The 22327-nt window shown below is 45.6% G+C and overlaps 2 protein-coding genes across 2 annotated transcripts; one reads left to right on the forward strand and one right to left on the reverse strand.

The window, feature by feature from the left end:
* The first annotated feature begins 338 nt into the window (after positions 1 to 338).
* On the forward strand, positions 339 to 7520 carry LOC125509641 (transcription factor bHLH49-like). Its single transcript, XM_048674657.1, has 10 exons — positions 339 to 2208; positions 2292 to 3032; positions 3121 to 3392; positions 3472 to 5262; positions 5350 to 5574; positions 5686 to 5751; positions 5852 to 5920; positions 6238 to 6309; positions 6416 to 6598; positions 7037 to 7520. Exons 4-10 carry the CDS (start codon positions 4729 to 4731, stop codon positions 7163 to 7165), a joined length of 1278 nt encoding a protein of 425 aa, XP_048530614.1. The 5' UTR covers positions 339 to 2208; positions 2292 to 3032; positions 3121 to 3392; positions 3472 to 4728; the 3' UTR covers positions 7166 to 7520.
* Positions 7521 to 14351: 6831 nt separating this feature from the next.
* On the reverse strand, positions 14352 to 18332 carry LOC125509642. Its single transcript, XM_048674658.1, has 5 exons — positions 18134 to 18332; positions 17928 to 18058; positions 16341 to 16444; positions 14905 to 14959; positions 14352 to 14830 (listed from the first exon to the last, which is right to left on the reverse strand). Exons 2-5 carry the CDS (start codon positions 17972 to 17974, stop codon positions 14614 to 14616), a joined length of 423 nt encoding a protein of 140 aa, XP_048530615.1. The 5' UTR covers positions 17975 to 18058; positions 18134 to 18332; the 3' UTR covers positions 14352 to 14613.
* Positions 18333 to 22327: the final 3995 nt, after the last annotated feature.

Here is a 22327-nt window from a genome sequence, read left to right on the forward strand (position 1 = left end):
TTGTTATTACTACCTGGTGGTCTGGTGGATGTAGGAGTTGCTTTTGAACGGAAGGACAGTGGATGATGCAAACGCATGCCTATTTGGCATTATAGCATGGGTGCTGTCTGACAGGAAGGCTTCCTAGGTGTAAGTATCACATTCTTGAAGGTGTAGTTGTCTTTGCTAGCGAAACTTTGCATGTTTGCATCAAAGCCACTAACCTTAAAGTTTAATTCTTAGATGTCAAAATTTAATGTTTACTCTTATCTCTGCAATTATATTAACATTTGCATCTGTATGTGATATTTTGCAAGGACATCTTAATTGTAAAGAGGAAGGATGTAAAGCATCATACATCTTCACTCTTCACATCATATGATGTTTGCCATTGCTTTATAGATAACACCAGACTTAGAGAGACTGGACAACAGTTAATCTAATCAACCTTGTCCCATGTAAAACGGGACATTCTAACATTTGTAAGAAACTGAATTCTTAAGAGGAACAGAGCTGGGTAGCTCTATCTTCTATGTGAATTATCATTCGAATGGGTAGTTTACATGTTAGTTGATTGATAATCGAACGGGAATCTCCAATAGTGTGACGCTGGTTATCTCAAAGCCTTGCTGCATCTGATTTTGGGTGAGGCAAAGGGGAGAGAACTCCAAAGACAAACCAAGCTGTCTTTCATACAAACGACCACTTTGGTGCGGAGTCTTTGAGCCATTATTTCGACAATTTATAGATAACATTTTCTCTACAATTGAGCAGTGTGTTTTGCATTCATCCAAGATTATGTTGAGGGGTATTAGAAATAGCTATTGTTTATACTATTATATGTTCCCTTAGGCACCAGAAAGTTCTACACGGCATTAGTAAGCGACCAGATGTGGTACATTATGATTACAAATTGATTTTTTTCTCTCTCTTCACACAAGGCAACATACACACGCATGCATGCACATACGCACACGCACATAATGTTATATGATAGTGTAGAATGCCCTAGCTCCACGCCAATCATTAACAGGTTGGCCTTAATAAACAGCCTGCTGCCCTTATCAACACTATTAGTTTATTTTCCTCTTGGGGGAAGTTCTTTAGTGTTCCCCAGATATGCATTTTGTATTTTGCACCCTAAGCCCTAGTTTGTAGCTCTAATCACTGCTCTAGAGTATAATAAGACCATTAGCGTACGCCATAATGCATAATTAGGGTTTAGAATAATCGGTAATATTTACTGCTTTGTATGAATCATAGCCCACAAGGAAGGTTTCACCTAACATCGACCTTTACCAAAAATATACTCACTTGCATCTCGCGTGCAGCTGGCTTTGCCATGGACTGTGCTTTGTTTATGGTTTACAGAAAGGTGTAACATACGCTTTCCTAAGCACAATTAGAGATCCTGTACCCTAGCACATGGGAACAAATGCTGAATTAACACAGAGGTGTACTCACAATGTGGAGATACTATGGGCCAACTTGCCATGTAATCGAATCATCCATGTTCAACTCAAATCATTCATCCTTGGTAATGATCCCGTTAAGACTGCTTTTGTGCTCTTTGCTTCTCGATACATCTTGGTAGTAAGTGTTTGCACAAACTTTTGTAGCATGTAGTACAAACCATGATAGGTATGGTGGATTGTTTGGTCGTTTTCTTTTTTCTTTTACTTTGAGGAAGCTTAGCATGTTCGAATCAAATCCCTTTATAGCAAGTGTCTGCACAAACTTTTGTAGCATGTTCTAGCACAAACTATGATAGGCATGGTGGATTGTTTCCTTTATATTTGTTGTGGATCATAGATAATTTCTCTTAATGAAAAACCTAAATCATTTGCTGTATGCTGTTCTGATGATGCTCAAATTTCAAAAGGCAAAGCTGTGATTATTTTTTTCCCTGGGAAGAAAAAAAGACATCCGTTCAGAACTTGCTAAGCAGGATAGTCAATACAGGGAGCAGATTCTGTGAGATGAACGAATCCGATGTCAAAACTCTTACCCCATTCTAGCAGGGGGTGTGTATTTTAGCTTTAGACTTACCCGCTAAAGAGACGATTGCCAGCTAATCTCGCGCAGACATTATTCCATTTGTTTACTTACAGCTCTTTGGCTGCTATTTGTTGGAGCTTCTTTTGTTTGCAGGAATCAATCCTCTGCTCTCACTCACACCGGACGGATGGATGGATTGTCCTGCTGCCAACATGTAGGACCTAAACTCATGTATGTAGTCACTCTCATCACATCAGTACCGCCTATTTGCTCTAAATTATTTCTGTTGACAAAAACGCTGCTCTTGTTTTCAGCTCATCCTCCGTGCCTGCTGACAGCAAGCCCCTTCCGCGTCGTCCGTCGATAGGCTGCTCTCGCGCGCTGTCCGTCCGTGATGCGATGCAGGCGCACTCGCATTGGCGCGAGAGAGCACGGACGGACGGACGGACGGATGGTACTGCAACACATGAATTTGTGCGGCAATGATTGGAGAAGGGAGACATAGATCTGCGGCAACCTTTCTGGCGAGCATAATGATGCAGGAGAAGATAATCTGGTGGGCGGTCGGGTCCAGTTCCATTCCTCAATGACTGCGGTGCACGACGGGGGTGGCATGGCATGGCACGGGTAAATGCCTTGTGCCGAGCCCGGCCAGCGCTGCCGCGCACAGGACTGGCAAAGCGCGTGTGGGCGGACACCGGGTCGTGGACGGCGAAGGCCATGTGTAGGGGCTACCCTAACAAAACACAACCCCCGTCTACCATACGAGGCTGCCTCACGGTCTTCCTCTCCTTCTCGTTCTCAAAGATAAGATGAGGAGGGGAAAAAGAAAAGCGGAGGCAGAGCTAAGCTGGGGAGGGGACTGGTCTCGGAATCTATCTATCTATCTATCTATCTATCTATCTATCTATCTATCTATCTATCTATCGAGGCTTGTTATCTACGTAGCAGCAGCAGCAGCTCGTGGTCCATGCCCTGGGCAGTTTGAAGTCGTATCCTTTCCAGTCTTTGGCCCGCCCGGCATTTCTCTCTCAAGATTCGCTACGTATACGTACGTACGTGCCTTTGCTTTTTTTAAATTCTTTTTATCTTCTCCTTCCCGCTTTGGGGTGAACAGTTTACTAATGGCTCCACTAATGTTAGGCAGAAGAGGAGGGGAAAGGCATGGAGCGAGGGAGGGACGCTGCTGCGCTGAGTAGAAAGATAAAGAGGAATGGAGGAGGTAAGCTTAGCTGCAGTGCAGGGGAATAACTTGCAGTTCACTTCTTGCAGTGTTAATCAGCGCAGATGGTTGCTGCTTCCTTCCTTGCTGATGCTTTTCTTAAGCCCGGATTTTGAAAGCTTAAGGAGGAGGGAAGGGGAAGGGGAGGGGGGGCAAAAGCGTGTTTGGAGTGAATAAAAGTATTGCATGGGTGGTAGGCTTTAACTAATCTAAAGCTAGATTCGAGCCTTCGCTAACCCCGAGGCTAACGAATTGTTTTTATCCTACTGCAGCCACAGAAAGATTGAGATTAGGAGAATCTCAACTCTGCCCTGCGAGAAAAAGCATCTCCAGCAGCCGGGGCAGACCGCGACTCCTCCTCTAATCAATCAAGCAAAGGTTTCATTATTTTCATCTCTGAATTTCGCAAGAAAAAGAAACACTAGTACAATTCCTAGTATGAGTTTCCTACGCCGCTCGAAAGCCCAAACAAATCTCACCTAAACCCTATCAATGATGAAGTGAAATGAAATGGGACGAAACGAAAGCGGCGTTGCTTTGCCGTGGGGGGCAAAACGGCGAGGCCTCGATCGCAGCCCCTCCTAATGTTGACCACCAATTTTCCCTTGAGCAAAAAACTAATGATGGCGATCATGGAGGGCGTGTAAATAATTGCCCGTGTCCACCCGATTAAAGAAGTGCAAACAGTCAAATAATGATGAGCGGGGTGGGTGCACAAGTTTTACAGCCAGGCAGGCACCTTGAGAAAGCGAGCATAAACTAATGCCTGCGAGGGTTGGCAATGTCAGGGATGCCTCTTTACGCCTGCTCCTCTCCTCTGCTCCTGCTATGCTATGAGCGGTGCGGTGCGGTGCGATGCCGAGCAAGTAAGTAACCCAGGCGGAGGGGGTCGTAACTGAAGGAAAGCAAAGGTAAACACCATGATTAAAGGGCTGTTAACAAAGGAAAGGTAAAGCGGGGACGGTTAAGGTGCCCTAACACATTTTAAAGCTTGTTAAACAAAACAAAAAACTGGCCGTGGATGGCGGTGGTGCCCAGTTTGTGACTAGGAGTAGGAGGAGGAGGAGCAGAGGGCTAAAGCGGTTTGTTGCCCCAATCTCTCTCTCTCTCTCTTTCTGGTTAACCATGCACAGAAACTAGTAGGGCCTCTGGTGGTGGTGGTGGTCAAGAAGAACTAGTAGTAGTACTAGCAGTGTAGTCCTACAAATGCCACAAGCCTTTGCCTCCACACTCTCCCTCTAGCTATGTAAGCATGGTCTATGCGTCTCCCTCTTTTCCTAGCTCATCTTCTTCCTACGCCTCTCGCCGGCACACCTAGCGCCACAATCTGCAGCGGCCGCCTCTCCTTTTCTTGCCGTTTCTGTCCATAGCCTCGCTGCCTTAAGAGCTTTTGCCCATCGCATTGCCCATACGGCCCTGCCCGACCAGAGCACTTCGTCTTCCCTCTCGTCTGCCTCTCGGGTTCTTTCGGCCAGCGGAGGAATCCATTTGCTACGCTTGTTGTTGGAGCAGGCAGCTAGGTAGGAGCCATGGACATGAACGAGAGCAGCGAGAAAGGGATGGAGGGCAATGGGTCCTCTGGCCCCGGCGGCGGCATCCCCGTGGAGTGGCAGAGCCAATTCAGCGGCGGCGGCGGCTTCTCGGCGCACCATCACCAGCAGCATCCTCATATGATGGACTCCTTCGCGTCCGGCATGTGGCCGGCGGCCTCGCAGCACGGCGCGGGGTTCCTGGCGCCGGTGCCCGGCTTCCTCCCGCCGCCTGGCCTCGGGGGCCATTTCCCGGTGGACTCGGGCTTCATCGAGCGGGCCGCGCGATCGTCGTGCTTCGTCGGTCCTGGCTCCGGTGGCGGGATGATGGGTGCTGGCGCTTTTGGCGGCGCGGGCGATCAGCACATGGGCAGCGCTTTCGGGGAGGGGTACTTGGATCATCGTAGGAAGGAAGGCGGGGACAAGGCCGAGCCGGAGCTCGCCGGGAGCGGCGGCGTGCCGAGCTCGGAGGCAGCCGGCGGAGACTGCTCGTCCAAAGGGTCCGACTCCAAGAAGAGGAGAAGGCCCAGCGAGGTATATACTGCCTGTTGTTCATCGTGTTTCCAGCTTCAGTTCAGTACTTTAGTCAGGTGTTCAAGAACGAGCCTGTGCTTCATTCAGGTGATGGGAGGTGATCAGGTTCAGTCTTCCAACGTGGCCGCTGACTCCGCAAACGAGAGCGCCCAGAGCAAAGATAAAGGCGAGGAGAGCAGCCCGGCGACGGGGACGACGACCGGCGGCAAGTCCAAGGGGAAGGGTGCCAAGGAGAGCTCCGAGAAGGAGGACTACATCCATGTCCGAGCCCGGCGCGGGCAGGCAACCAACAGCCACAGCCTCGCTGAAAGGGTACACAGATTTTGCTCACCGCTTCCTCGTTTGATTAGCATGGATGCAGTATGTATGCATTTGAGCACGCGAGTGGTGTTGAAACCATGGATGTTTTTATCCTTTGTGCAGCTGAGAAGGGAGAAGATCAGTGAGAGGATGAAGCTTCTACAGGACCTTGTTCCCGGCTGCAGCAAGGTACTTCCTTTTTCCACCGAAAGAAGTTACGTGTTTCTGATCAGTCCTAGTATTTCGTAGCAAAATGTAAAGGATGTTCTGTGTCTTGGACTGAATTCAGGTCACCGGGAAGGCGGTGATGCTCGACGAGATCATCAACTATGTTCAGTCCCTGCAAAGACAAGTCGAGGTAACGACCAACAATTCGTCTGAGAATCTATCTAGGCAACCTGAGCATACTAGTAGGATTTTAGCTTTGAACATACTGCGTGTCAGGTGCAAGGGAAGAAGTACAACCACTGGGTACAGATAACTGAATACTTTGCTCTAGTAACTAGCATGTCAGTGATCACTGGGTACAGATAACTGAGTACTTTGCTCTAGTAACTAGCATTTCAGTGATCAGTGGATACAGATAACTGATCAGTAGTGTGTTCTAGTAACTGGCACGTCAGTGATGGTAAACCACCGCAGAGTTTTGACACTCACTCCCTTTGCAATCTGCAGTTCTTATCGATGAAGCTGGCGACAGTAAACCCGAGGCTTGACCTCAACATAGAAGGGCTTCTCTCAAAGGATGTAAGAGCATCATCGCTTATATATGAATTCCCTCCACAACCAGTTGCCTGCTTTCAAGGAGTGTCGAACTAACCATGCATGCCCAACGGTCCCTTGTCAACAACAGCTTCTTCGCTTCCCTGGGGTGTCCTCCTCGTCGATGGGATTCTCCCCGGAGATGATGCACCCGCAGCTGCAGCTGTCGCAGCCGGGGCTGATGCAGGGAGGCGCCGCCGCCATGGCGAACTCGGACGTGTTCAGAAGAATCATGCAAGCGCAACTAGGAGCAAAAGATGGATCCCATTCACAGGTTAGCGTCTCTTCAACGACTGACATATACTGGTATGCATACCGTGTTTAGTTACTCCAGCAACGAGGTAGAGGATGACACACCTCATTAAGATAAACAATTTAATTTGCCCCCAAAACTATAGTACCTCGGGAGTCAACAGCTCCCAAAGATCCACAGCCTACCAATGTGCTAGATAGACCATAGTGTGACCGAGACCTATGCCTGTAGGCTAGCAGCTAGCAGCCTATTAGATCCATTCACCTGGCCTGGCCTGGCCAGTAGGAGTATGAAATGAATAATTTGAACATGTACGTGCATGCATGCTTACATAGCTAACGTGTGCGGCAGCCTCATGCATAAACAACATGTGGATGATGAATTACTAACACGTTGAAGCTATAGATTGGTTGCTTGCTGATAATGTTTCCGTTTGGTTTTGTTGTTTGGATCGCGCAGATGGCCCACGCATTGAATGGCCCGTTCAGCGATCACGTTGCGCAGATGGCGTACCCGTCCATGGGCTCCTCGCACTCGCACTCGCAGGACCTCAGCATCAGGCCGTCCCAGGACGCCTACCAAATGTGATTGATGCCATCGCCAGCCAGCCTCCTGAAGAGCCACCCGGCCCGAGTTTGTTTGTCCAGCTAGCTGGCCTAGGCCTAGCCATCAATCATCTGACCGCCAACGGGACGGGCAGCAGAGCAGAGGCCACATGCACGAGCAATATGACCACTGAAGCTGCTGCCGCTGCTGCTGCCGCCCGTGCGTGCGTGCGTGCAGTGCACAGCTGGAGCCTTTAACTGCGCCGTGCGTGCGTGGCCGTGTGTAAATCGATCCATGGATGGATCGGGCGTGTTCTTGTTGTATTCGGGGCTGGAACTGGAAAAAGGGGGCCGAGCAGCCCCACGGGGAGAAATGAAATCCTGTGGCGTGGAATGGATGGGAATTGTGCTCTGTCTGCATTTATGTGTGGCGCACGAGGCGGTGGCAGCAGCTGATGAATTGCTGCTGCTGCTGCAGGATATCTCGTCTCATGATGCAATGCGGGGGGTTTGTGTTGGGTAGAATTTGTTCCGTGTGACTTGTGTTGCTCCGTTTCGATGCTCAGGATCAGTCCTAGAACTTGGGGGGCGGGTGGTGTTCAAACGTTGGACGGAAACCTCCACCTGTATACGGAAGAATGGTAAAATGATGAAACGTCTCCGCTGATTAGCTCGGTGCTCCTGGCGAGCAAAAATGTTAGCCATCGAGTTACCTCGTCCTCCTATGCGCAGCGTAGCGTGTTCGTTGATCCACTCGCATGCACGGTCGTACGGCGCCCAGCGCATGTAGCTGACGCCGAAGCGGACAATGCTACGCGCACGGGCGCGCACAAGCCACAGCACATTGCTACTAAAAGCAGGTCGATCTTTGGGGGTGCGTGTATTCTGCTCTGCCGGTGTCGTGTCGTCGCTAGGGGTTTCCTGCCTGCCAGGACAAGGGGTTTTGGCACGTTCATGATCAGATTCCTCCAACGAGAGGGGGCGCTGCATCCCATTTACACGATTACATACATCTGTGCCTGCAGCCTGCACACGTCGAAAACATTGGCGCAAGGCGGTCCCGTGGACGCCTTTTCTTTAACTCGACTGTTGGAGGTTGGGCCGTTCGTGCAGCGATTTATATTTCGATCCCGGTTGGCGGTACGATCGCAAACCCCCAGCGAAGGCGACGGCGAATCGGACAATCTTCTCGCCGTGCATGCGCTCTGCTCCTCGCGCATTTCCACCGTCGTCTTGTGTTCTTGTTGGCCGTAGAGACACGTAAGTTTTCGCCCAGTGACCCCCCTGCCGCCGTCACCCTGTTTTTCGGTTCTATTTCATATTTTTGTTTCCGGTTTTGCTTAACTTTTTTCCTTATATTTTCCTTTTAAAATGGTGTGCACATTTTTTTCAAAAATGTTAATCATGCATTTGAGTTTTTTAAACATGTATGCAAAAATGTTAATCATGTGTACGGAAAATGTTTGGCCCATTTTAGAAAAATGTTTATACAATGTACAAAAAATATTCGACTAATTAAAAAAGTGTTTTGTACATTAAAAAAATGTGCAAACCATTTTAAAAAATGTTCAAGAGTTTAATTTTTTTATGACATTAAAAAAAGAATGTAGAAAAATTGCATGATTAAAAAAAAATGTACGTGACAGTTTACAGAAACAATTTGTCGATTCAAAAAAGAATGTTTTGACATTTTTACAAATGTTTGTACAATGTAAAATTTGTACTTGTTTGTTATTTTTTTTATTTTTATTAAAATATATAGAACATGTATTTGGAAAAAATGCTACTGTCTATTAAAAAATGTACATAATGTATTTGAAAAAATTTCCAAACTGTTTCATAAAAATGTTTCACATGTGCTCTACAAATGTACATTATGTATTGAGTAAAAGGAAGAATTGTGTGTGTGTGTGGTGGGCGGGGGGATGCAATAAAACCGACAAAGAAACAAAAGGAACAACAAAAAATGAATAAAAACAAGAAAGAAACAAAAAAACCAAATTATAACAAAAGAAATAAAAGACCAATGACATAACAAAGAAAACCAAAACAAAATGAAAAAAAGGAAAACCGGTGAAAGGACAAATAACATGAAAGAAAAAAAATAAAAAAGTAGTAAACCAGACCTACAATGACCGCTATGAGCCGGAACAAGCGAACCTACGCGCGGTAAAATGGGCCGGCCTGTTATTGTCGCACGTAGGCGATTGCTATTAGGAATCGGGTGCCTGGCGGCTACGTGGTTTGTAGGTGTGGGCGGGGAGCAACTAGTTAACGAGCGCTCCTTCGGTAGCTTCGCAACGATCAGCGCCACTTGGCGCGCTCTCAGCCATTTGCCACGTGTCGCGCTCTGGACGCTTCCTACGGATTTTGTTTTTTTTTTTATTTTTCCGCACGTGTTTTCGGCTTTTTAAACGATTTTTTTTGGTTTCCCTCTGTCTTTTTTAGCTTTTCGATAAAAAAAATTCTGAATTTTTTTTGCGCGAAAAAACGCGTTTTCTTTTTTTTTCCTTTCGCGGAGGTCACGGTTTTTCTTTCGCGAGAGGCACGGTTGTGCTTTAGCGAGAGTCACGGCCGTGCCTTTCGGAAGCGAAAAAAAACACGTTTTCTGTTTTTTTTTCTTTCATGAGAGTTACGGTTTTGCTTCCGCGAGAGGCATGGTTGTGCTTTCGTGAGAGTCACGGCCGTGCCTCTCGGAAAGGGAAAAACAAAACGCGTTTTCTATTTTTTTTCTTTCGGGAGAGTCACGCTTTTGCTTCCGCGAGAGACACGGTTGTGCTTTCTCGAAAGTCACGGCCATGCCTCTCGGAAAGGGAAAAAATACGCGTTTTCTGTTTTTTTTCTTTTGCGAGAGTCACGGTTTTGCTTTCGCGAGAGGCACGGTTATGCTTTCACGAGAGTCACGGCCGTGCCTCTCGGAAACGAAAAAAAAACGCGTTTTCTGTTTTTTTCCTTCCACGAGAGTCACGGTTTTGCTTCCACGAGAGGCACGATTGTGATTTCGCGAGAGGCACGGACGTGCCTCTTTCGGACAGGGAAAAAACCATGCTCCCGGTCCGGTTTTTTCGCCCGGTTTTTTTCGTCCGTTTTTTTGTGAAAAAAAAGTTCGTCAAAACCTATCAACATGGGATCTAATTTTGAAGATCTCGACGCGAGGAATTCAACGGTGAAAACGGTTCGAGATTTGGACGCACGGTTTAAGAGATAAAACGTTTTGAATAAACGGATCTATGAAAAAAGGGAAAGCTCCCAGGTTGCGACAAGTGGCGTGCTACATGTGCGCCACTTGTCGCGACTTGGGAAAGTGAAGTGCTTTTTGCAACAAGTATTCCTTAATTAGTGATTTCGGTGGGCGGATCGAACAACGCTGGGAGATGGGGGGAGCAACTGTTTCTTGCTAGGTTGTGGCCCTTTGGGCCGCTTGCGCAGCTGTGGGCATTCATAATGATCTACTCGACCATAGCTGTAAAAAAACTTTTGATCAAATGTCTAGTTTTGACTATACAGGGTACCGTTGAAAAATCTGATCTGTATCAAGATTTTTTTACTTGCGAGTTGGGTTCCGTTCATGTGAAATATTTAGGCTTACGTCAGTCTAATGTTAGGAATAAATAAAAAATGAGTAGATGCTGATGTTGGCAAGGGAGGCTGCTGAACGATGCTTTTTCTAACCCCAACAAGTACGGGATTGAAAAACATCATGAAAAGAGCAATATTAGTTAAACAAGCCTGCACTAGGGTAATTCTGCCAACAATGTTATGTACTATATATAGACGTAGAAATGACATTGTATTTCAGAGGAAACTGATTAGTGATCTATGACAGTCGTAAACCTGATTTGTCATTGGATTGCAGATTGGTCCATTTTGCACATAAAGGTGGAAGGAGAAAGGGAGATGCCGCTTGGGGCAAAACTCGTCAAGTGAGTAGCAAATGAGGTGTATCATGGTTCGCAGTGGTTGCGGCCAGGAGTTCTGAGGATTGGTGGCTGATCTCCAGTGGTGCTTCCCTTTTAGGGTGCCTCTTGTTGCTTCGAATGTATGATGTCTCTTCATGCATGCTTTAGTTCGCTTTTTCTTCTACCATACTTGTTTAGTGTAATCCTTGGTGGTTTAGAGTCTGGGATCCAGCCTATCTTGGCTTGAGACTTGGAGTTGTTCATGCCTGGTCCTTTTGCTATATATATCTAGACCCTCATATCTAAATGATTGTAATTAGGTTGGTTTCCTTTGTGGTCCTGCATGTCTGTAGTTTGTCACCTGAACCATTTGGTTTTACTATATGAAATCATAGGGTGTGACATCTCTTTCACTAAACAAAATTGTCAAAAAACCCTCAATTATGGGGTACCTTGCAAAGGTTTACCTCCAGAGTCACCATAAAAATGGTTACCCATAAATTACTCCGATAATGGCAAATGACGTTGCACATTTGCATTGGTTGTCGGTATGAGAGAGTTTTGTTGGAATTTTTTCACCATGGGAGGATGGGAGGGTGTCGTGCACATTTTTTTTGTGAGATCTGATTTTTAAAATGAAATGTCTCTTAAACCGAGCTTTCAAACTATTCTCATAGTTGCATTCCTCACATCGAGATCTCCGAAATTATATCCCATATTGACAAGCTTTGATGAACTCTTTTCTAGACGTTATGCGCTCCATCGAAAACTAATTTGTGGCCCCATTGTAATGTACTTGTGCTTCATGCTGCAACAAAGTGGTACTCCCCCACGGGCAATGTAGTCCCATTTGCTGCAAGTTATGCTTTCAGAGTAGTGTAACTTGCACTTTCAAAGTAATGTGCTTGTGCTTCATGCCGCAACAAATTGTACTCCCATGTACTACAAGTGGTGCTCCCCGAGTACTGCAACTTGTGTTTCTATTACAATACAACTTGTACTCCTCGACACAACATGTACCTCCTGCACAATGTAATGTGTACTCTGGGTTCAACTTGTGCTTCATGCGGGGTGCACCTTGTTCTCCCATGTGCACCCGAGTAGTGCAACATGTACTCCCCTGTGATGCACAACGGGGCACGCATGTGATGCGCCATGGAGCACACCCTGCGCATCATGCTGCAACTTGTATTCCCACCTTTTTACGGTGCATGGAAAACAAAAAAATAAAAATAAAAAGGGGAATATACCATTTTATTGGGAACATAGTACAAAATTAAAAAATACGATCCATACAAACGCACCCAGGAACACTATAAAGATGTATGGATAGATCAGTCTCACCAACACAACTCAACAAAGATGAAGTAGATGTTGATAAAGATTTGCAGATTCCCGCAACTAGGTATTACCTCCTAGCTGCGAGAATTTTCCCCAATCGAGAATCGAACATACGACCCCTCTGTTATCCAAGTGTACCATATCAGTGATACGGCAACACTTTGTCATCCGGCGTGAGAGAAAGATTGCACAAAGGAGAGAGGCACAACATTGGAATTATGTGTCTTTCGGGACCGCCCCTCCTCTCTATTTATAGATGGACAGGGGAGCGACTTGGAGGAGGGGCGGTCCCCTCCTAGGGACCTTCTAGAACCTTTGAGAAAGTTACATGCCCTTTCAGAATATTCTCAAACCTTCTAGGGCCTTTCGAAACACTCCCATAACATTTTCAAAAACATTCATAACACTTTCAGTGCCTTTCTCTCGTTCTCCTATGATCTCCAAGTACTTTATCAAACCACTAACCATTAAGCATGTGACCCAGTCGGTTTGATAATATGCGAATATGGCGTGTAACACCTTCCGGTCAATAATTAACAACCGGGTCTAGGCCTTGACGGCTTCAACTTCGTTGCAACTTCACCGAAGAGCACTGCCCCTATCGCAAAGGACAAGACCTCCACAATCATGTTCAACGACCTCATCGACACCAGAGAGAGAAGACATAGCCAATAGAAGGTGGACATGTGTCGCTCCGATCTTGAGAGGGCGGCCAACCTGATTCGTCTAACGATGCATACATGTCAAGTGTGCTCTCTGCCCAACATTGACAACCAATGGTCGGCCCCAAACACCGGAGACACCACCCTCACCTTATCACCACCAGCTCCTGACCAACCACTTTCGGCCGCAACCCAGGTGTTCCTGTCAAGAGGTTTATGGCTTGTTTGGTTTGTGTCCTGGGCACCGTGCCTGAAAAAAGTCAGTGCCTGGAATAGGCCTGGGAGCATATGTGTTCTATGCCTGGGCAGGCTGGCCTGAGGGGAGGACGTTTGGATGATGTCCTGGCCTGAAAAACATTAGGGAATATTTTATAGGGTCAAAGGTATGTACAGCTGTGGAGCCAACTGTACCAACAGAATATTTTAACACTAATATGTTACCAGGCATGCACCAGGCGTTTGGAATCCTTCGCCTGGCCCCAGGCTAATGGTGGTGCCTGTATTTGCCCAAGCTAATGATCATGACAGCTTTTTCAGGCCAGGCATTGTGTCAAACGCTCAGGGCACTATCCAAACATGTCTCAGGCAGGTTTCAGGCACACTTGTGGCCAGGCACGAAATCGTGAGGAAGGCAACCAAACTAACCCTTAATCTCCAAAATGATGCTTCTATATCAAAGAAACAACGTCAAGGGTGTAGCCAAAGCCAATTCAACAAGGCAGATTTAGGTTTTCACCCAAAGACTAGAACTAGAGGACGGGAGAGGGGGCGAATCTCCTTGATGACACCTTCAACAAAGAAATATGATAACACCCACGGGCCTTGTCATCACTAGCAACGAGTAGGACTTCCGTCTAGAGAAGCTGCACACCTACAGTCGAGACAACATCATGGAATGGAAGCACCCCACCATCAGATATCTGGAGCCTGGAGCTCCTCACATCCTGGTCGGAGCACAACCCACAGCATCGCAGTCTTGCCCCGAGAGCTGAACCAGGACGCGGCCCGGAGGTGCACCTCCACTTCGTGACCTCGGGCGTCCTAGGCCACCACGCTAGTTGGAGAAAACGACCAACAGGGAAACACTGTGCCGCCGGCTTCCCTAGAGCTGGCCCGACGTAAAAGGAAGGTGGCAGCGGTTTTAGGGTTTCTCCCCACTCACCGCCAGAGGGATAACACAGCATGATACCCGCAAAACTTAATTCAAAGTGCATATTGATACTCAGAGTAGCAGCTGGCTAATGTTTTATCACAAATACTAAGCAACCAAATAACATATCCAAAATACAACAATTCTTCGCAACAGGTAATGCTGAAACAGATTCAATGAAATGAATGTAGCATCGCCTACAAACAAGCAGGGCAGTTTTTTTATTAAAAAAACAAGCTTCAGGTAGCATATACCTTGAGACATAAGACAAAAAAACTGTTCCCAACAGACGCTGAAACCGGTTCGACGAAATGAATCAAGCATCGCCTACATACATCTGCTGGACGGATTTTTATTTCATGATACTTGCATGCTTCGGGTTGTTGCACGTCTTCAGACTGGAGAACGTACAACGACCCACCAGCCTACTGTTATCCCATCAGGTCTCCTTGGATGCCTGTCTCTTGGCAGGTGTTAGATTGTTTTCTGTTGCCGGAACACCTGCATTATTCTTTGGCGAGGCTTCAGCTACCACAGATGGAGAATCGTTCTTGGCAGAGGAATCTGCTGCTGAAGATGGAGAATCCCTCCTCTCATGGTTGTTCTTCTCTCGGAGAAAATTTACCGGGTTCGCATACGAACTTGTGCATGGCCACCTAAGAACGGAAAAAGGAGATGATTGTTTTATTCAAATTTGAGACATTTACACAAAAGCACACAGGAAACGCACCTGCTTGAATGGATGGTTTCGCCTTCAACAATAGTTTCTTCTTCAAAGATTTTTCCTATTAACAAAACAAATATGAGGAACTGAACATTGACACGGTCTAACAGCAAAAAGGACCAGCATATAATTAATAATAATAAGAAAATTTGAACACAATTATCAGTCATTTACACAAGTTTGCAGACTAGCGATCACTACCGAGTTCTGAAAAAAATGCAAACATGCAAATTGACCTAAAAGACCACCTCAGTAATGAGATGTCCCATTCAATAAAGTCACTTCTATACTATTTTCCCCTGAGAATTCATTTAAGTAGGAGTCTGCTAGTAGACACTAGTGAAGTATATGTAAAGTCAAAAAGGAAATGGCTGAGAAAAATGTGAACATAAAGTACATAACTATTGTTAATAATTTTCAATAGTATATTCCCATAACCATAGATTCATAGTGCTTCAAGATGTTGATCAAATCACTTGTTATATAAAAGGGCCAATTTACAAATGACCATATACCATGACTACAATGCTGGCTAAGTCACATGGCCCCATATTAAGAAACAATGGATCATTGCCAATATAGATTGACAAACTAGGCATGAAGATCAAATATAGCATGTGCTTGTGCATAAATAATTACAATCAAAGTTCATACCATATATGCAAAATATCATGTGGGGGGTATCATTCATTGGCAAAAAACATAGCCACGGACCCATAGCTCTTGACTTGTTGAAACTTAGGATTACTGGTAGTAAGTTAGCTAATTTAACAATTAAAATATGACCTTCAGATAGAGATATTTCAAAATCATGTACTCCCATTAGATTTTCAGTTATCGATATCTGGCTGACTTGTGAATGAAAATGCGCAAGTTATTTCCCTATTACCAGGCAGATAAACAACAAGACAGGCAATATTTTTTCATTTACAATATGAACCAAGTAACTCACTCGAAATCAGATGAGCTTAAATCAACCCTACCTCTACATAGTTGGAAGTCGTACATTAGAAAATACATAAATAGAAACACCATCATAGTTCGAGATCTACTATCAAGATACGATGCCTGACGCAGAGGTTGTGTGCTTAATTGTATGGAGCTCTGTTCGCACAAGGCTTGAGTAAAATTTGCAATAGAATTCTGCTCTTAACTTAGTTGTGGAGCAGATAGCAACTAATATGTAGGATTTGTCCTGACCCACACTGAAGAAAACTTAAACAATACAAGTACGAGGTTTAATTCCTTTTGCTTATTTCATCCAGTTTTTCTGAAAGCAATTTGATGCATTGTGAACAAATGACAACTGCTACAATATCAGACGAAAATAACAACCTATCTGACATCAAAACAAGTTTTAGAAAGTTCAGAATACTAGGTGATTATATACATCTATTAAGGTGAATCTATTTAATGCATGAAGCTGAAGACTTAAGAAGTACCTCCGTCTGAAGCCTTATTAGAGAAGTATTTGGCCTTAATGCGGGCTGCAAGTTCAGCTTGGTATCTGTTTACCTTCTGTTCATGCTCCTCAATTTCCGGTTCACTGCACATGAGTAGGCAAAGAACTTACTATCATATTTCATGATTTCTTACAGCAACAACAAGCAGAAGATAAAGTCTGTAACAAATGAGTAACTGTGCTCTGTCAAGGATGGGCTAAGATCTAGATGTTCAAAATTCATGATCATTTTGGTCCTGAGGTGACATGGAAGTATCAATTTGTCTTTTCCGAAGCCCATGTGTATTTAGTTTGTCTCAAACTTTTAATGGCACAAGATTCCCGATAGAAAAGGTTCAAATATTTATGGCAAAGAAAATATTAGATGGAATAGAGGTGGCATATTCAGGTTAATTAGGATATAAAGAAAGTACATGACTGTCGGAAACATAAAAACCAAAGCCTCCTTCATTTTGTCATTGTTTTGCCTTATTATTCTAGCCCTAGGTCTAGTAAAGTTATATGCCACTTCTTCTCGTAAAAGAAGTAGTATGACACTTCCACTCGCAAAAAAGAAACGACATGCCATTTCAAATGATAGTAAAGCGTAACATCCTGAGTGACTTGAAACTAAGTCCAGCACAGACCTACAGAATGGTATCTGTGAGCAAAAATGCAGGCTGTCCTTTTTCAGAAGATAGATTCAACTTCACAACTATATCATTAGTGTTCAAAATAATCTGCGCTTACAATTTAATGTCAGGTAAACAATTCACTGTATTACTCTTTTTTTTCTCTCTCGAGAAAATACAAAGCTTGCATCTCAATATATTGATAGAACAAATATTAATTACAAGCCTAAGAGTAGGCCGGAATAACCGGCCATGAATAAAACGGCGTCCAACGGCTGACAGACACTCGTTACAACCGACAGAAATGTATTCTATCCTCATTCACCATGTTACTACTACCTAGCCGAAATTGTAAAAATTAACTTCTCCAGCATGGGTTTATGTACAATTGTTTATGTACATCTGAATTCTGAAGGATCAAAATTGAGGAGCATGAGAGTATAATTGTACATCTGAATTAACTTCTCCAGCATGGGTTTATGTACATCTGAATTCTAATTTATTGTCAGGCAAACAATTCACCATCTTCCCGAGCAAAAGCAGAGCTTGCGTCTCAATGCATTGATAGAACGAATATAAATTAGAAGCCTAAGAGTAGGCCGAAACAACCAGCCACGAATGAAACCGTGTCCAACGGCTGACAGACACTCGTTACAACCGACAGCAATGTATTCTACCCTCACTCACCATGTTACTCCTACCTAGCCAAGATTGTAAGAATTAACTTATCCAGCATGGGTTCATGTACATGTACATCTGAAGGATCAAAATTGAACAAAACATAAAGCGCATAGGCATGAAGTCTAAAATGGCATCCTTCTCGTTCTCTAGAGAACTCCATATGCTGAAGTGGACAGGCAAATTTGGAGTAAAACCATAAAACTGAATGGTATGATGTGCTCTTGTGCACAAAGAACATTGCGGCTTTCAGACAATAAAAGGCAAAATCGACTCACCCCACTGCATCCATTGCAGTTGCAGGTTCGGACTTGACGTTGAGCATGGTTCCTCAATGCCCAGCCGAACGCCGCCGAACCTCTTGGAAGGTCAGCCGCCACGCGAGCCCGCAAGAAACTGAACTGAACGCCTTGGAGAAAAATGAACACTCGGATTACCGCGAACAGAACGCGAGCCGGTTAGGGTTCGTCGCCAGCAAACCTACCGAATCGACTCCACGCCAGTCCAGTGCGACGGGGGAGAAGAAGCCGACGGCGGGGCTGATGGGGAGAAATTTCTCTGGGGTGGCGAGCTTCGGCGGAGGGAGATGAGGGGAGCGCTGGCGCGGGGGGCAGGGGAGGCGAAGTGGGCGGTGGGGATGGCCGAAGGGGAGTGAAGGAAAAGTTTGGGAGTCAACTGGGAACTCGCTTGACCCTCCACGACTTTGGTGGCCCCTTCTGGTCTGACTGGCAGCACCGGGACGAGGTCGCGTCTCTGTCTGTTTCCAGCGGCGTACTCGTAAATGGTAATGTAAAAAATAAAAGGAAACGACGTAAGTATAAATGGTAAATAGTAAAGTGACAGCGGGGTATATGCGCGTATTCTTTACTCTATTTTGTTTAAATTGGCAGTTTGTTATTGAATACAATTAATGTTCTTTTGACAGCTTTCGTCCCTGCTGTACAATAGACGTGTGTTAAACTTTGAAAATCATAAAAAAAATCTTTAGATTTGTTTTTTTTAATTACAAGCATTAAGAAGAAATCTCAACATTTGGAATTTGAAGCATATTACGCGCATGCATTAGAAATCACGAAGATCGAAATTTGGATCCACGAAAAAAAAGCTACCTGATGGAATCGGCCGTCGCCGCCGCTACTTGCGCAACGTCGTCATTGCTCCTCCGCAGCGGGTTGCTTGTGGAGTAGGGGGAGATCTGAGCTCCAGGGGCATCCAGCGCCAGCACCACCTGTCTATGAAGGGGAAGGGCGGCCGCCGTTGCTCTTCCCGCCCCGTCGTTGCTCTTCCCATGACAAGGTGGGCGTGACATGAAGAAACTTGGGTGGGAGATCGAGGCCTCGGAGAGTAGTAGCCCCTAGACGAAGAAGATTTGGGACAGAGGCAGGACGGGGTCGGCGGCGGAGGGTTTTCTCGAGCAGCCCCGGGTTCGCTCTCACCCTTGTCCGGTAAAGCGGTCTATTTACGGTGAGGGGTGGGGGAATCCGGGCTTGAGTAGGGTCGTGCTAGTTTGTGCGGTGCCCATTTACGGCCCAGTATAACCAAACATGTTTATGAGAATCAGGTAACAATGTAATTGAATGTTGGGTAACAAAAGTTTGAACCAAACACGTTCCAAACGTTCTTGGGTGTGAGACACAAAGAGGCGAACACAAGTAGACGAGCGACCAAGAGTAACGAAGGAACTCATATCTACCCAATATTTTGAAAACATAGGAACAGAAAAAGATATATCGAAACGTCAATATGCTAGACTGTACCAAAAAACAAAAACATCATTTGTTGAGAAGAATCATTTGGATACCTCACTGGAAGCGAGCAAATAAAGGTAGTAGTGCTTGATTGGCAAGAAAAAGACAAAAAAGTACATTGGAACTTTCAAAGGATTTTTCCCACCGAGCTACCCAAGTATCCTGGCCATCCCCCCTCATCGCCGATGAAACCAACGTGGGAGGCAGCCACACCTCTCCTTCCTTCGCATAGACATGCCATTGAAGGTGGTCGGGTTCGGTTGGCCTAAAAGTGGATTAGGGGGAGAAGCTGCGTGAAAAAGAGTCATCTAAGGACGACAAAGCGGAAGCGCAGATAAACAAAATTTGAAATACATAATCAGAGAGGAATTTCCCATCCCGGGAATGCTAATGCATGGGACACATGAATACAACATGACCATCCTTCACTGCAAATCATGATGACGGCAGCCCAGCTCCCTAGATGGTCATTGTGTCATCTTCTTTTATTAACTGCGCAGTTGATACGACCGAACAAAGGGCATGTCCGCAATGCTTGATCGGAAGGGCCCAGGTCGAGCTTATTCACCACAAGCGGCTCAAAAGAGAGACGAAACGAACTCGATAGTTGGCGCTCTTTCTATTCCTTTCTCTATGCATGGTTGTCGCACACGAACTAGTCGGCCCTATTGTTATGTACCTATCATATGATTTCCATGTATAGCGGCTCTTCTTAGCGCCTCCTTTATTTGCACCCGTCTGTTGAACGCCAACTGCTTGCCCATAGTGTGCACACCGGGCTAGCGATCGTCTTTTTAAGTAATCTTGTCTTGGTTTTGAAGGAAATATGCCCTAAAGGCAATAATAAAGTTGTTATTTATATTTCCTTATATTATGATAAATGTTTATTATTCATGCTAGAATTGTATTAACCGGAAACTTGATACATGTGTGAATACATAGACAAAACAGAGTGTCCCTGTATGCCTCTACTTGACTAGCTCGTCAATCAAAGATGGTTAAGTTTCCTGACCATAGACATGTGTTGTCCTTTGATGAACGGTATCACATCATTAGGAGAATGATGTGATGGACAAGACCCATCCGTTAGCTTAGCATAATGATCGTTAAAGTTTTATTGCTATTGCTTTCTTCATGACTTATACATATTCCTTTGACTATGAGATTATGCAACTCCCGAATATCGGAGGAACACTTTGTGTGCTATCAAACATCACAACGTAACTGGGTGATTATAAAGATGCTCTATAGGTGTCTCCGAAGGTGTTTGTTGGGTTGGCATAGATTGAGATTAGGATTTGTCACTCTGAGTATCGGAGAGGTATCTCTGGGCCCTCTCGGTAATGCACATCATTATAAGCCTTGCAAGCAATGTGACTAAAGAGTTAGTTACGGGATGATGCATCACAGAACGAGTAAAGAGGCTTGCTAGTAACGAGATTGAACTAGGTATGAGGATACCGACGATCGAATCTTGGGCAAGTAACATACCGATGGCAAAGGGAATAACATATGTTGTCATTGCGGTTTGACCGATATAGATCTTCATAGAATATGTAGGAACCAATATGAGCATCCAGGTTCCGCTGTTGGTTATTGACTGGAGATGTGTCTCGGTCATGTCTACATAGTTCTCGAACCCGTAGGGTCCGCACGCTTAACGTTCGATGACGATTTGTATTATGAGTTATGTGTTTTGGTGACCGAAGTTTGTTCGGAGTCCCGGATGAGATCACGGACATGACGAGGAGTCTCGAAATAGTCGAGAGGTAAAGATTGATATATTGGACGATAGTATTCGGACACCAGAATGGTTCCGGAATGTTACGGGTATTTTTCGGAGTACCGGGAGGTTACCGGAACCCCCCGGGGAAGTAATGGGCCTACATGGGCCATAGGGGAGAGAGAGGGGAGCCCGCAAGGGGTGGCGCACGCCCCTCATATGGGTTGTCCGAATTGGACAAGGGGAGGGGGCGTGGCCCCCCCTTTCCTTCCCCTCTCCCTCTCCTTCCCTTTCCCCCATCCGAAAGAAAGGAAGGGGGCGACTAGGACTAGGAGTCCTAGTCGGTTTCCCCCCCCCCATGGCGCGCCCCCTTTGGCCGGCCTCCTCCCTCTCCTCCTTTATATACGGGGGCAGGGGGCACCCCAAAGGACATCAGTTGTTCTCTTAGCCGTGTGCGGTGCCCCCCCTCCATAGTTTACTCCTCCGGTCATATTGTCGTAGTGCTTAGACGAAGCCCTGTGCGGATCACATCACCATCACCATCACCACGCCGTCGTGCTGACGAAACTCTTCCTCGACACTTTTCTGGATCAAGAGTTCGAGGGAAACCATCGAGCTGAACGTGTGCTGAACTCGAAGGTGCCGTACGTTCGGTGCTTGATCGGTTGGATCGCGAAGACGTTCGACTACATCAACCATGTTAGCCGAACGCTTCCTCTTTTGTCTACTAGGGTACGTGGACACACTCTCCCGCTCTCGTTGCTATGCATCTCCTAGATAGATCTTGCGTGATCATAGGAATTTTTTTGAAATTGCATGCTACCTTCCCCAACAGTGGCATCCGAGCCAGGTTTATGCGTAGATGATATGCACGAGTAGAACACAAAGAGTTGTGGGCGATCATAGTCATATTGCTTACCACCAACATCTTGTTTTGATTCGGCAGTGTTGTTGGATGAAGCAGCTCAGACCAACCTTACATGACCACGTTCATGAGACCGGTTCCATCGACAGACATGCAACTTGTTGCATAATGGTGGCTGGCGGGTGTCTGTTTCTCCAATTTTAGTTGAATCGAATTTGACTACGGCCAATCCTTGTTGAAGGTTAAAACAACACAATTGATGAAAAATCGTTGTGGTTTTGATGCGTAGGTAAGAACGGTTCTTACTAGAAGCCCGTAGTAGCCACATAAAACTTGCAACAA

Source organism: Triticum urartu, chromosome 5 (genome assembly GCF_003073215.2).
Source record: "Triticum urartu cultivar G1812 chromosome 5, Tu2.1, whole genome shotgun sequence".
Classification (NCBI taxonomy): Eukaryota; Viridiplantae; Streptophyta; class Magnoliopsida; order Poales; family Poaceae; genus Triticum; species Triticum urartu.